A 16,345-nucleotide genomic window follows, 5' to 3' on the forward strand; every position below is an offset into this window, starting at 1 on the left:
AAATTCGCTGGGCGTAGTGGCACATGCCTGTAATCCCTGCTACTCAGGAGGCTGAGGCAGGAGACTAGCTTAAACCCAGGAGGTGGAGGTTGCAGTGAGTCAAGATTGTGCCGCTGCACTCCAGGCTGGGCAACAGAGTGAGACTATATCTAAAAAAAAAAAAAAAAACCAACCCCCAAAACATATATGCTTCTTTATTAATGCATTAAATAAAACATCTAACAGAGTTTGAAATAACCACTACTTTTTCAAATTAGTAATATGCATAAACAGTACTTCAAGATGTCGGCCCGGCATGGTGGCTCATGCCTGTAATCCCAGCACTTTGGGAGGCCGAGGCGGGTGGATCACGAGGTGAAGAGATTGAGACAGTCCTGGCCAACATGGTGAAACCCCATCTCTACTAAAATAGAAAAAAATTAGCCGGGCGTGGTGACACATGCCTGTAGTCCCAGCTACTCAGGAGGCTGAGGCAGGAGAATCACTTGAACCTGGGAGGCGGAGGTTGCAGTGAGCCAAGATCATGCCATTGCACTCCAGTCTGGGCGACAGAGCGAGATGCCGTCTCAAAACAACAACAACAACAACAAACAAAACCCTAATCTGATAGGTGCCAAAGTTACCGGTATTGCTAGTGATAATATAGTGGCTTGTTGCCTACATTCATAATGGAAAGAAATGCTAAATTTCAGTTACAGTAGGGAGAATGAAGTTGTAATTTTTTTTTTTTTTTTGCTAGTCAAGGTGACAGACCCCGTGATTTCTTTTCACTAGTTCCTTTGGGAGCCTGTGAACTCTGATGGTGCAGTGACACGATTCATGTAGTCTTTGGGGCTGTGTTCCCCAAACTGGTTTATGGTCTGGTTGCAGTCTGGCACAGTTTAGAATTAGGACAAAAGAATGAGTTATTTATAAAACTAAATGTATTAAAATCTAAGATTGGGTTTTTTTTTTTTTGGTTCCTCTTGTTAAGTGTCATTTGTGAAATTGATAATGGGTAATAGTTTGGGGCAAAATTCTTGACGAGATAAAATGTTGGCAACTTTATGTTGGCTTTCTTCATTTCTTTTGTTGTTGTTGTTGGGGGAGAGATTTTTCCTATTTTGTGAAATCCCAAAATTTGTGAGCCACTGTTGTGGTCACGATTCTACTGCCAAGAAGACACTGAGGCAAATCATTGAATTCCCTTGGACTCCTCCCTTATCTGCAAAACAGTTGTTCTCCACCTATGTGATTTCATCCCTTTAGGGACTTTTGGCAATGTGAGGAGACATTTTTGGTTGTCCCAGCTGCGGAGGGGGACTGCCTGGCATCTAGCCGGTAGAAGCCAGGGATGCTGCTCAACACCCTACACTGCAGAGGACAGGACCCCCTCTTCCAACACCAACAAACTTATCTAGTCTAAAATGCCAGTAATGTTGAGACTGAGAAAGTCTTCTGTAAAATAAGGATCAAGACTTAGGAACTCTAATCCTGCTGCCTTGCTTCCTGTGCTCTAGTTAGTTTTTTTTTTTTTTTTTTTAATAATACAAGAAAGGTAGAAGGATTTTGCAGCGTTGAGTCCTATTTCTGTGGCTTTTGTTTTTGAAGAAGAATTATTTTATTCAAGGAAAAATAAAAGTAGTTATTCTCTGGTTGAATTGAGGGTGGAGGTCCCTGTGCTTTGCCTCTTTGACAAACCCTCCCTATCTCTTAGGGCTAGGAGAGAAATCTTTTGAGTGTGACAACGAGTTTGGTAATTCATAGAAAAGACAGGATAGGAAGCCCAAGGGTAAAGAAAGAAGCCCAGGAGGTAAGGTTGTAGCTGGCTGTGTGTGTGTGTGTGTGTGTGTGATGTGTGTGTGGTGTATGTGTGTGTGTCCACACAGTGTCTCTGTATTTTGAACACTAAATACTATGTTGGGATGTCTCATTAAGCTAAGGTCAACTCATCTTTTCTGACTGATGTCCAACCCAATCCCCCTTTACTTTTTTTTCCTCAGTGTTCCTTTGTCAATTTCCTTTACCCCTCCTCTCCCAGCCCTGCTACAGGGACACAGAGCTGCTTTGGACAAAGTTCGCCTATGGAGGTTCACTGACTGTACGGCTGGACATTTGTGTTTTCTAGGGGTCTGTCCCTCTACCCCATACCCCTGTCATTAGCTCTATTGTTGCTCCTTCCCAAAGGTTCTCCCCAACTTTCTGAGCTGTGGATTTTCACCTTATTTGTAAAAATCTTTGTTGTGGGATTCTTTGACAATCTAGTAAAAGCTCTGGATCTTAGCAGGAAAATACACACTGACATTATGTAAAAAATGTTGCCTTCAATGTCAGGGGTTTCTGGACCCCTAGAGCTGGTTCATGGAGCCCAGTGAAGAGCCCTTCTTCCAGAGAAATGCAGTGTGTGGGATGGATGTAGAGGATGTAAGTTGGAAGAGGTATAGTGGGGAAATTGAAGCCCAAAGAGGTAAAGTAAAAGGGATGCTGCTTGCTAGCAGCAGAGCCCAGTGGATTGTGGACCTCCTAACTCACTCCTGGGGTTCTACCCGTGATATGGCCAGGAAATTTAACGTATCCACCATCCTTCTCTGCCAAAAATTTACAGGATCACCCTTCCCATTGTAACCTCCACCCCGCCATCTGGCTATTACCTACCCATTTCCTAATTGACAGGTATTTCAGATCAATGGGCAGATAGGAGGATAATAGGAGACTAGATGGCTTTGATTACTCAGGCCTGGGTTGATAAGACTGGCCTGATGTTTTTTTTGTTTGTTTTTTGTTTTCCCCCAAAGTAACTTCAAGAAAATGTGTAGGGATGGTTTCACTTTGGAATTGTAGAACATTATTGTCATAATTCTTTGTTAATGTATAAGTAGCTGGTATAAGTGAATAGGTAACAAAAAGTAGTAGGAGTGAAGGGAGTCAGGAGTCAAGAATTTTTGTTATGGTCATAGCTCTGCCACTGTATTGCTGCATGACTAAGGCAAGTCTTGCTCTCTCTTTCCTAGGCTTATTTCCTCACCTGCAAAATGCAGACATTTGAGCAGATTTTCTCTAGATTATTTTCTGAAATGCCACAGTTTCATGCTAAATGTTCAAATCTGTACTAGAAAGAATTTTAATGTTCAGGATGGCAATATAGTCTTGTGGCTGGGAATGTAGGTCCTAGCAATAGGCTACCTCATTATGAATCTTTCCTTCATTACCTTTTATTTGTGTGACCTCCGGCAGGTTTCTCAATTTCTCTGTTTCAAATGACTCACTGGAGGAAAAGATATACCAGTAACACCTGCCTTATAGACTTGTTGTAAGCACAAAATCAGGGAATCTCTTATCAAACATTGTAGACAAGCATCTACAACTATGTTATTTAATATGGTAGCCACTTGCCATGTGTGGCTATTGAGCGCTTGAAGTGTGGCAGTGTGGCTAGTGTGACTGAGAAACTGAATTTTTAATCAAATAATTTAAATAAAAGGCTTCAAACACTGTAAAATATTTTCTGTTAAATGCAACCTTATTGATTTAGTAGGACCACATTTCACTTCAACCATTGAATTCTGTAAGACGAGGGTCAACAACCTTTTTCTTTTTTTTTCTTTTTTTAAATTTTATTTTATTATTATACTTTAGGTTTTAGGGTACATGTGCACAACGTGCAGGTTTGTTACATATGTATCCATGTGCCATGTTGGTGTGCTGCACCCATTAACTCGTCATTTAGCATTAGGTATATCTCCTAATGCTGTCCCTCCCCCCGGCCCCCCACCCCACAACAGTCCCCGGTGTGTGATGTTCCCCTTCCTGTGTCCATGTGTTCTCATTGTTCAATTCCCACCTATGAGTGAGAACATGCGGTGTTTGGTTTTTTGTCCTTGCGATAGTTTGCTCAGAATGATGGTTTCCAGCTTCATCCATGTCCCTACAAAGGACATGAACTCATCATTTTTATGGCTGCATAGTATTCCATGGTGTATATGTGCCACATTTTCTTAATCCAGTCTATCATTGTTGGACATTTGGGTTGGTTCCAAGTCTTTGCTATTGTGAATAGTGCCGCAATAAACATACATGTGCATGTGTCTTTATAGCAGCATGATTTATAATCCTTTGGGTATATACCCAGTAATGGGATGGCTGGGTCAAATGGTATTTCTAGTTCTAGATCCCTGAGGAATCACCACACTGACTTCCACAATGGTTGAACTAGTTTACAGTCCCACCAACAGTGTAAAAGTGTTCCTATTTCTCCACCTCCTCTCCAGCACCTGTTGTTTCCTGACTTTTTAATGATGGCCATTCTAACTGGTGTGAGATGGTATCTCACTGTGGTTTTGATTTGCATTTCTCTGATGGCCAGTGATGATGGGCATTTTTTCATGTGTCTTTTGGCTGCATAAATGTCTTCTTTTGAGAAGTGTCTGTTCATGTCCTTCACCCACTTTAAAGGGTCAGGTAGACTTTGTGGGCAGTATGATTTTGGTCACAACTACTCAACTGTGTTGTTGTAGTATGAAAGTAGCCATGGACAACATGTAAACGGAGGATCATGGCTGTGTGCTAATAAAACTTTATTTATAAACAGTGAAATTTGAATTTTTAATTTTTTTTATTTTTTATTTTTGAGACAGAGTCTCACTCTTGTCACCCAGGCTGGAGTCTGCAGAGGCACGATCTCAGCTCACTGCCACCTCCGCCTTCTGCGTTCAAGCGATTCTCCTTCTTCAGCCTCCTGAGTAGCTGGGACTACAGGCCTGTGCCACCATGCCTGGCTAATTTTTGTATTTTAGTAGAGATGGGGTTTCACCATGTTGGTCAGGCTAGTCTCAAACTCCTGACCTCAAATGATCCACCCGTCTTGGTCTCCCAAAGTGCTGGGATTACAGGTGTGAGCCACTGTGCCTGGCCTGGCATTTGAATTTCATATAATTTTCACATCATGAAATATTTTTCTTTTTTTTTTTGCAAATATTCAAACATTGTATTTGCGGGATGTACAGAAATAGGCAGCAGACTGGATTTGGTCCTTAGGTATACACCTAAGATAAATAAATTCATGTCCATCAAAAAACATTTATAAGAATTTCACAGCAGCTTTATTTACAACGGTCCCACGATGGAAACAACCCAAATGTTTATCACAGGATAGTGGATTAAAATTTTCGATATATTCTTTTTTTTTTTTTTTTTCTTGAAACAGGGTCTTGCTCTGTCGCCTAGACTGGAGTGTGGTGGCGCCGTTTTGGTTCACTGCAACCTCCACCTTCCAGGCTGAAGTCATCCTCCCACCTCAGCCTCCTGAGTAGCTGGGACTATAGGTGTGCACCACCACGCCTGCCTAATTTTTGTATTTTTTGTAGAGATGGGGTTTTGCCATGTTGCCCACACTGGTCTCGAACTTCTGAGCTCAAGAAATCTACCTACCTCGGCCTCCCAAAGTGCTGGGATTACAGGTGTGAGCTACTGCTCCTGGCTCAGTATATTCTTTTTTTTTTTTTTTTTTTTTTTTGAGATGGAGTCTTGCTCTGTCGCCCAGGCTGGAGTGCAGTGGTGCAATCTCGGCTCACTGCAAGCTCCGCCTCCCGGGTTCACGCCATTCTCCTGCCTCAGCCTCCCGAGTAGCTGGGACTACAGGTGCCCACCACTACGACCGGCTAATTTTTTGTATTTTTAGTAGAGACGGGGTTTCACTGTGTTAGCCAGGATGGTCTCGATCTCCTGACCTCGTGATCCGCCCGCCTCGGCCTCCCAAAGTGCTAGGATTACAGGCGTGAGCCACCGTGCCCGGCCGGCTCAGTATATTCTTAAAAGTGGATTGCTCCATAGCAATGAAAAAGAATGAACTATGTGTACAATGCATTGGGTGATTATCACAGACAAAAAGGTTGTAAAATAAGCTTGTCACAAGAACAAATACTGTATGATTCAATTTATGAAGTTCCATAATGGCAAAGATAATCTGCAAGTATAGAAATTAGTACAGAGGTTGCTGGGTGGAAAAAAGGGAGGGGATTACTGGAAAGGAGCATGAAGGAAAATTCTGTATCTTAATTTGGGAATTTGGGTGTTGGTTACAGGGATATATATATATATATATATATATATATATATATATATATATATATGTATTTGTCAAAATTCTTCAAGTGGAACACTTACAGTTCCCTATAAATCATCCCACCATACAGGATACTCTTTACATAATTTAAAAAGAAATCAATTAGTTGCTTACATTTAACATTATAATAATAATAAAATACAGTAAAATACAGATTTCTGTCCACAATGGCTCACATTCCCATGTAGCAACTATCAACTAGAGCTGTGCTGTTTCAGTATGGTAGCCAGTAGCTGCATGTGGCTGTTGAGCACATAAAATATGACAAGCAAATTGAGGTATGCAAGGAGGGTAAAATATACATGGGAGTTTGAAGGCTTAATATGAAAAAAATGTAAAATATTTCATTAATAGTTTTCAATGTTGATTACATGTTGAAATGATAATATTGGGTTAAAATAGATTATTAAAATTTTGCCATTAAAAATGTTTTGAAATTGAAAATTTTTAATTGTGATAAAATACAAATAACATTTCCCATCTTAACCATTTTAAATGTATAATTCAGTAATGTGTAAATATAGTCACATTGTTGGGTAACTAGTTTCTAGAACCTTTTCACCTCACCTTACAAAATGGAAACTCTGTATTCGTTAAACACCTTCCCATTTTCTTTTTCCTACCCAGCTCCTGGCAACTGCTGGATAGGAAACTGCCTTTTTTTTTTTTTTTGAGTGCAGTGATGCGATCATGGCTTACTGCTACCTGTGCCTCCCAGGCTCAAGAGATTCTCGTGCCTCAGCCTCCCGAGTAGCTGGGATTACAGGCGCATGCACCACTACACCCAGCTAATTTTTGTATTTTTAGTAGAGATGGGGTTTTGTCATGTTGGCCAGGCTGGTCTTGAACTCCTTGCCTCAAGTGATCTGCCCACCTCAGCCTCCCAAAGTGCTGGGATTACAAGCGTGAGCCACTGCACCTGGCCTGCCCATCTACTTTCTGTTTGTATGAGTTTGGCTACTCTTGACGCCTCATATAAGTGAAACCGCACAGTACCTGTCTTTTCGTGACCAGCTTGTTTCACTTCTTTTTTTTTTTTTTTTTTTTTTAATGTGGCTCACATTCTTTTTTGGTAGATAACATTGAAAGATTGTGAACAGCTGCTGCCATTTTGATGGAACATGAGTTCTCTGCCCAGCACCCTCCACTCCATATCGTCTAGCTAATGAGGCTCAATGTCACTTGCCATTTATTATTGCATTTATGCTGTTTACATTTTTTCTAATGGATTGAGGAAATTGAGGTATTTTTTTTCTTTTCTTTTTTGAGTGACAGGGTTTCACTCTGTCACCCAGGCTACAGTGCAGTGGCATGATGCAGCGTTGAACTCTCAGACTCAAGCGATCTTCCTGCCTCAGCCTCCTGAGTAGCTGGGACTACAGGCATATGCCACCATGCCCAGCTGATTTTTTATTAATTTTTTTTTAACAGAAGGGGTCTTACTGTGTTGTCCAGGCTGGTCTCAAACTGCTGGGCTCAAGCGATCCTCCCACCTCGGCCTCCCAAAGTGCTGGGATTACAGGCGTGAGCCACCACTCCCAGCCTAAGTATTCCTAATATATCTGTATCTCTATCAAATATGGAAAAACAAAGGATTTTTCTCTTTTGTAGAGGGTCAAGTGTTTAAAAAGGAGCAGGCATAATTTTCTTTGTGGAAGGGAAAAATAGTCATTTATGTTTAATATACAGAGCATTTCTATGTTCAAAGAATGTAACCTAAGATACCATTATGAAACAAATTGTCATCTTGGTTGGCGACTCTCATTGTCTCCTCAGACCCTCTAAACATTTAGTTTGAACTCTTACTTTGTTTACTGTGTGTTAATTCAATTCAGTTTGAGAGACAAGATTCTAACCAATGACTACAAATAGACCTTCTTCTTGACAGACATCATTGTATAGCAGATACTTTATTGATTAATTTTTTTCAAAGTTTCACTATCAAATTTTGTGTACGTGTGACTAGGAAAAACATTCAGCTGAGTATGGTGACTCATGCCTGTAATCCCAGCACTTTAGGAGGCCAAGGCGGGAGGATTGCTTGAGCTCAGGAACTTGAGACCTGTCTGGGCAATATAGCAAGACCCCATCTCTACGAAAAATAAAAAAAGAAATTAGCCGGCATGGTGGCAAGCACCTGTAGTCCCAGCTACTCGGGAGGCTGAGGCAGGAGGATCAGTTGAGTCTGGGAGTTCAAGGCTGCAATGAGCTATGTTAGTGCCACTGCACTTCAGTCTGAGAGACAGACCTTGTCTCAAAAAAACAAAAACCAAAAACCAAAAAAAATTCAGATTGAAAATTTACAAACTACTTTTACCTTTCACTTTTTAAAAGCTTGCATCAGTTTAAGGGAAATGGCACCTTCATGAAAGTTTTCCATGATAAGAATATTATTATGTATGGTTATAATTCTGTTAAGTGAGAGTTGCTTGGAACAACCTGACCAAAGAAAGTATGAGAGAAATTCAGCTGTATTTTGTCTTTTGCTGTTTGGTGGCTGTCTGGGGGAGAGAGGTGGTTTTCTAGGCACATAGTTCTAAAGAAATGCCATAGACAGGGTGGAAGAATGTGTGAAGTGACAATGTCCTAGACAATATCTGGGAGCCCTACTTATGTCCTAATACAATAATTGATATTCATAATTCAGTTAGTGTATTCCATTGTTCCTTGGAGGTATCTGTTGAATGCCAGTAAGACACTGGTCAGGGAGCTTATAAATACTGAGCATTTATTTCTTTTCTCCCTCAAGAAGTACTTGGAATTAGAGTCATCCTTTTATGGGTAGATCAGGGTGCAAATTATTTTATGTGATCTTGTTTCATCTTTTTAGATCCTTTTTCCTGACTGAGCTGGAGCACATATCTGAGACCAAAACCATCGGATTAGTTTATATTTGATTTACTAAGAATCTAGAGTTTCTTTTCTCTTGCTTTTTTGCTTTTGAAGCCCATTCCTGCTTTGAGTGCTGGAGAGCTGCCCGAGATTGGGAAACATTAAGATTGGTTACTCTATTTATGTCTCTTGGGCCCTTGGCTGATTGATCACACAGGGATTTGTCATATTGCCTGCTTCTTTTTTTTTTTTTTTTCTTGGACAGAATTTTGCTCTTGTTGCCCAGGCTGAAGTGCAATGGCATGATCTTGGCTCACTGCAACCTCCGCCTCCTGGGTTTAAGCAATTCTCCTGCCTTAGCCTCCTGAGTAGCTGGGATTACAGGCGCCTGCCGCCACGCCTGGCTAATTTTTGGTATTTTTAGTAGAGATGGGGTTTTACCATGTTGGCCAGGTTAGTTTCGAACTCCTGACCTCAGGAGATCCACCCGCCTCCACCTCCCAAAGTGCTGGAATTATAGGCGTAAATGAGCCACTGCGCCTGGCCGCCTGCTTCTTTGAATCAAATGTGAACATAGCAACTAAAAGTAAACATCATGTGGATGTTAGAGAACCAGGGGCCTTCTTTGCCTGGGGAGCTCTAGGATACTTGCTTACTGTTGCTAAGATGTTTTCTGGCCTTAGCACAGCATCAATCATTGAAAGTGCAGCTGTGTTTTTGGAATAGAGAGCTGATGGAAGTGCAAAGGCACACTGATGAGTATTATCCTGAACAATGGATACAGATGCAAATCATTATGCATAATCCATAATGTCCCCATTTTTGTAGGGTTTTGTGCTACGTGATTGTGTGTGATTTGATGTGCTGAGAACTAGAAGTGTGCCAAAGTATCATTTCCGCTTTCAGAACAGTTTTGTTAGAATTTTGAAAGATAAGTACATATACCAGACCGTTGCTTTTCAACTCTTTGTAGCATTTTGAGTGGCTAATGGTTTTGACAGAAGAATGTGGCTGAATGATAGATTGATTGCTCTGACTTGATATTGTTTTCCTTATTCCATTATGAAAAGACAACCAGAGATTGGATGTGAAAATTCCTTAAAGAATTACATAGGGTGAGAAACTGTTCTACCCACTGTTTGCCATAGGAACAAGGGACCTTTCTGTAGAGCACTGGTAAGGTACCAGCTTGCCTGCATTCAAACCGTGGCTCTGCCACAGATGAGTTGTGTGATCTTGGGGACATTACTTAGCTCCTTTATGACTGTTTCTACTTTTGCAATGAGGGGGTGGTAATGATAGTTTTATCATACAGAGTTGTTGTGAGGATTAAATGAGTTAATATTTGCAAATCTTTAATACTGTGCCTGGCATATTTAAGCACTATATGAATTTTACCTGCCACCATTTGTCACTTATTATTGTATTATACAATGTCATATCCTTTTTCTCGGTTGTTGGACTGAAGGATGAAATGGGAGATCAGTCCCAAATCTGAATTTATTCTGTGATTTGGCAACAGTGAAAAACGTTAAGCCAGAATACTTTGGTTAAACCATAGCATTTGAAAAATCAGGACGTTATTATAGGAGTACTCATTGTATCTAAATCTAAATTTATATTTAGTGCTCTGGAATTTTTCCTCAAAAATGATTCATCTTTTGGCCATCGAGTTCCCCTTTTTTGCAGTTTTTAAATAAAGTCTGACTAGAGCTTCTTTGATTTCTGGTCCTAAAGAATTGCCTCTGCCTCGCTTTATGATGTCAAAGAATGATGGTGAGATACGATTTGGGAACCCAGCTGAGCTGCATGGAACTAAGGTTCAGATTCCATATTTAACTACAGAAAAAAATTCCTTCAAAAGAATGGACGATGAGGATAAACAGGTAAACAGTTTGATCAGACATGTTCATTTGATTCTGACCATGAAACCGCATGTAGCAGGGCCTCGTATCTACTGTTCAGCTTCCAGCAAATCTCACCATCTGGAACCCAATTACAGACTTGGAAGTGAGCCAGTAAAGTTTTCTCCTAGCAAGAAAGAGAGACTGACGCATATGAATCACCACCAACCACTTAAGCGCCCTTTAGAGCCTACTTTAAAGTAGAATTGTGTCTAAAATAAGGCTACCGATTTAATACATTTATTGATTTCACTAGATCAGTGGTTTTCTAAATGGATTCTTGGAAATGTAACTTCCAGGAGTTTTTAATAGGTTCTCTTCTCCAAAAAGAAGTCTGTAGAAAAGCTTTCTCCTATTATAATAAATGTGTTTGGAGAATGCTGCTTCATATTCCCTTGTTGAGGGAAGGACTAAATCCTCAGTCTTGGAAATTCGTAATGCACATTAGCACGGTAAAAGCCCTGAGAAGTTCTGCAGTAAAGAGACCTGGAAATCTGTGTTTACTAAACTTCTTTCACCAGGAAATTCTTTCTTGGGGAACATATTTGGAATACTATCTTGGGAAATGCTGCCATTACCCATTTAGCAGGTTTGGAACCAGAATAGGGAGGATAGGCTTTTAAAATTAGACCACTAATTGCAATAGTCAGATGATGATTGGTGGAGACAACAGTATAAAATCTCAGAAGAGTGGGCCTATCCAGAAGAAGTAAATAGTCTACACATTAGTGTACCCTGCAGGCATCAAGGTATAGCTCATACTTCCAGCAAAGATCATGCAGAGAAGTCAAATTATGTTCAATATAGTGTCTTCTATAAGGTAAAGAAATTTTTGTAGGAACACTTGAGGCTGGGCACGGTGGCTCACGCCTGTAATCCCAGCACTTTGGGAGGCCAAGGCGAGTGGATCACAAGAGGTCAGGAGTTCAAGAGCAGCCTGGCCAACATGGCGAAACCCTGTCTCTACTAAAAATACAAAAATTAGCCGGGCGTGGTGGCATGTGCCTGTAGTCCCAGCTACTTGGAAGGCTGAGGCAGGAGAATGGCTTGAATCCGGGAGGCGGAGACTGCAGTGAGCTGAGATCACATCACTGCACTCCAGCCTGGGCCACAGAGCAAGACTGTGTCTCAAAAAAAAAAAAAAACAAAAAACAAAACAAAAACAAAGACAAAAAAACACTCGAATGAAAATGTTTTTAAAATGCAATGAATATTAAACGATTATGTTGGAAAACTAACTTCTGTGACTTACCGTGTGATGTTGTGTAGATGAGGTCTTGCTACAGAAGTTTTATATGGATAGTTAGGGGAGGTGTAGCACATCCTGTTAAACAATTCCATGTACTGTCACTTTCATAATTCTGACACATTTTAAACCAGTTCTTCAGGGATATATTTAAAAAGGAGGAGGTATAGGAATTTTCAGTCAATATTCTTTGGCATATTTTCCCACCAGCATTTGGAGAGGAATGAGGGTCCACTGTCCCACGGTGGTTGATGCCCTGGGAAATTTCCAGGCCCAGTCCCTGATTGTGTGAATGAGAGTACCTCCTTTGACTTCAGGCTGAGTTTATGCATGCCCCACCCAATCAATGGGTGTGAGCTCATGCTTTAGAGCAAACATATTTTGCTTTTTCTTGAAGAAGAGTATTTGATCAGTATTTCAGATTACATATTTCTCTTTAGACTAAGGGAGCCTATATATATAGTCTGTGGGTTGATAAAAAGCGTTGGTTTGGCTGGGTGTAGTGGCTCACGCCTGTAATCCCAGCACTTTGGGAGGCCGAAGCAGGAGGGTTGCTTGAGCCCAAGAATTCAAGACCAGCCTGGGCAACATAGCAAGATCTCATTTCCCCAAAGAAAAAAAAAAATTAGCTGTGTGTGGTGGCGCATGCCTGTAGTAGCTACTGAGGGGGCTGAGGTGGGAGGATTGCTTGAGCCCAGGAAGTCAAGGCTGCAGTGAGCTATGATCACGCCACTGTGCCCCAGCCTCCTGGGTGACAGAGCGAGACCCTGTCTCAAAAAAAAAAAAAAAAAAAAAGCACTGTTTTCTTGGTACTTGAGTATTCCAAAGTTACCAGTCTACTAGTAAAGTTTTTTTTGTTTGTTTGTTTGTTTTTTTTTTTTTTTTAAAAGAGGGAACCCAGCAGCAGATAAGGTTGCTTACTTTGCCTAGGGTTCTACATCAGGTTCATATTTGAATTGAGATTCAAATTGTAGCTTGTTAAGATTTCATCTTAGTGTTTGGGAGTAAGCTGGTTGGAATGGTTTACCTATAATGAATTGTTTTGCAGTCTCTCATTGTTAAAAAAAAAAAAAGCTAGCATTTTACTTTGACATAGTAAGCTCCAAGAATATTAAGTATTAAGCATTTAGAAATATATATTTTAATATTCACATTTGCTGGAAGACTTGATAAGTATAAATCCAGGAAATAAATTTATTAATGAATGAAAATGAAATTTATCCACAGAGAGATCACAATTGGGAGCGGGTATGAATGTTATTTCATGTGATCAGCGTCTTTCATTTTCCAAAGGAAAATATTATTGGAATAACCAAAAGTGTTTCAGGCTGGTTTTAGTAATTTAGGTAACTCAGCACTGATGAGATTTTATTCTCTGGGAGACTTTTTGAATCCTCAGACACTGCTGTTTAACCATGCTGCATTTTTGAGAAAACATTTCCCCCCATTTGTTAAACCAGCTGGGTCACCAGCAGTAGAATTGCGTTATGCTTCCTGACTGCGGCTCAGAACGCCAGGCTTGAGTGATCGCCTCTGAACTCTGATCTGGTTCTTTGAAGCAGGAAACACAGTCTCCCACGATGTCACCCCTCGCCTCCCCTCCTTCTTCCCCGCCTCATTACCAGAGGGTGCCCTTGAGCCATGGCTACAGCAAACTGCGGAGCAGCGCAGAACAGATGCATCCAGGTAAGAGGCGACCTGGGGGCCAGCTGTCCCAGGCAGTGTCTTAGAGACTCCTTAATTTACCAGGCAGTGACGCTTCAAGCTGCTTAATTTCCTGATTTAATTACCCCTGTCTTTGGAAACATGGCTCAATTTAATTTTATATTCTCAAGCTAGGTTTTTTAAAAAAATTGATTTAAACATATTTGAGTAATATTTCGTCTCCTGGTCCTAGAAACTAGTTCGTCTTTAGACTTTTAAACAGCTAGATGATTTAATCTTTCATATACAGATTTTATTGAATAGAACATACCATGTTAAGGGCTTGTATTTTTTTGGAATTGTTATTCCTTTCTGCAAACACACCAAAGATATTTATATGGTAACTGCTTTAATGAAATTTCTTAAGAAATATAACTGCAAAAGCAAAAGAGTTGATCCAACCTTTGAAGACTGAGCACATAAATGAAAATATATAGGTCCTGTGCTTTGGAATAAGGATAAAGGAAATGCTAGGGGTAGCATTTTGCTGAGGGGTATGTAGCATGCACAGTTGTGGGGTTGCCTTCTTGCTCACATTTATGCTCTGCTGGCCTCATTAGGTGGTAAAATACGTTAGTTCTGAGGATGACTTGCAGAGTTGACTGCTTAGGCTGCAGTGCCTAAAGCACTGGAAATTCACTGCAGCATCTTGTGCCTCCTGGGGTTCAGACTCCTAGTTTAAGATATGACCAATTAAAGGTATTCTAGAACTGGGTATCTGTAACCCTGCCCCGCCCCCCATTTTGTTTTGTGGACTGTGGCCCCAAATGACCCAGTTTCTGCAGGTTTTTACTGCATTAAAAATAGTGGTGACTTTTAGAGGGACACAGAAATAAAACTGCGTGCTAGGCTGAATAAAGAGAGGCTGTAATCTTGCAGAGAGAAGCAGGCGTGGCATAATGGCAATAGCTTTTGATTGGAAGCAGAAGGTGTGTGGGTTTCTGTGACAGCTGTAGGACTTTGGGCAGGCCATTTAACATCTCTGAACCATGATTACCTCTTCTCTCTTAAAATGGAGTAACAGTATCCTAGAGGGGTATTAGAGGATTAAGTGAGAATGTGAGTATAAAATCTGTTTGGAAATTAAGTCCTATGCACGTGCAAGATGATGTTGCTAATGGATAGTAACAAAAAAATCACTGTCCTGTAACTAAATGGAGTTGAGAATTCTTCATTTTCCTCTTATAGTTTCCCTGGTCTGATTTCCCTATTTTCAGGAGTGAGTTTGTTTTTTTTCTATTTCTAATCTTACTTGGGTTTGGAAGTTGGTTTTTAATTCACAGGTCAAACTGTTTTTGTTTTACTGAGTCAGCCTGTCAGCAAGTTCTACCTTTGGTATTCCTTAGAAAACTTTTCTGTTCCTCCTCCTTAATGCCCCATTCCCTCCTCATTCCATACAAATTGGGCTTCCATTCCCCCAGTGGTAAGGAAGCAGCTTGCTTCTCTCCATCTTTCTTGACTCTCAGCAGCCTGTGCCAAAGCTGTCCATGCCTTCATTTCTTTTCATACTTTTTTAAAAGTGAGGTAAAATATACATATGATAAAATGTACACGTTTTATTTGTTCATTTTTGAGACAGGTTCTCACTTTGTCACTCAGGCTGGAGTGCACTGGCACGATCATGGCTCACTGTAGCCTTGATCTCCTCCCACCTCAGCCTCCTGAGTTGGTGGGATTACAGACATGTGCCACCACACCAGGCTAATTTTCTTTTTGTATTTTTTTGTAGAGATAGGATTTCGCCATGTTGCCCAAGCTGGTCTCGAACCCCTGGACTCAAGCGATCCGCTCTCCTTGTCCTCCCAAAGTACTGGGATTGCAGGTGTGAGCCACAATGCCTGGCCATGCACATGTTTTAAATCTTCAATTTGAGTTTTAGCAAATGGATAGGCCCTTGTAGCTACCACTTTGATCAATAATTGAACATATCCATTATGCCAGAGATGACCCTCTCCGGTCACTCCCTGCCCCCTAATGCAATCACTGTTCTGATTTTCATCACCATCATTAGTTTTGCTTCTTCTAGAACTTCATACGAATGAAAACACACAGAATGACTAACTGTACTCATATGTGTTTGCCATCTTTCCTTCAGCATAATGGTTGAAATTTATCTGTACTGTTGTATCAGTAGTTCATTCCTTTTTATTATTTAGTAGTGGGATATATTGTGTGAATGCATCACAGTTCGACGATCTATTCTCCTGGTGCTGGACATTTGAGTTGTTTCCAGTGTTTGGCTATTATGAATAAGGATACTATGAACATTCATGTATGAGTCCTTCTGTGACATATGCTGTCATTTCCCTGGCTCCTAGGAATAGAGTCACTCAGTTTTAGGGTAGTAGTATATGAAACTGCCAAAGAGTTCTGGTTTGACACTGAACTTCAGAGTGATGAAATCTTTAGTTTTTTTTTTTTGTACACCTCCCCTTGGAGAAAGATGGTACTTCTAGTTCTTATTAAACCTCTTGTAAGGGGATCAAAGAATTATTTGTTTTGCATTGTATTGCATGTTTGGGGTTTCATTTGGGAAGAAAGAGAGTTGAGTAATAGCTA

General features: G+C 40.6%; 1 protein-coding gene across 5 annotated transcripts in view; it reads left to right on the plus strand.

The window, feature by feature from the left end:
* The window catches only part of REPS2 (RALBP1 associated Eps domain containing 2), a 202,563-nt gene that overhangs the window by 62,829 nt on the left and 123,389 nt on the right, over positions 1–16,345 (plus strand). For 3 of the 5 annotated variants that reach the window (XM_003261098.4, XM_030806746.1, XM_030806745.1), the window contains exons 3-4: positions 10,670–10,818; positions 13,642–13,768. In XM_003261098.4, coding sequence (XP_003261146.2) covers positions 10,670–10,818; positions 13,642–13,768 — 276 coding nt within the window. The remainder of the gene's footprint in view (positions 1–10,669; positions 10,819–13,641; positions 13,769–16,345) is intronic. The other 2 variants (XM_012500875.2, XM_030806747.1) reach the window with 1 other exon arrangement.

Source organism: Nomascus leucogenys, chromosome X (assembly GCF_006542625.1).
Source record: "Nomascus leucogenys isolate Asia chromosome X, Asia_NLE_v1, whole genome shotgun sequence".
Lineage (NCBI taxonomy): Eukaryota > Metazoa > Chordata > Mammalia > Primates > Hylobatidae > Nomascus > Nomascus leucogenys.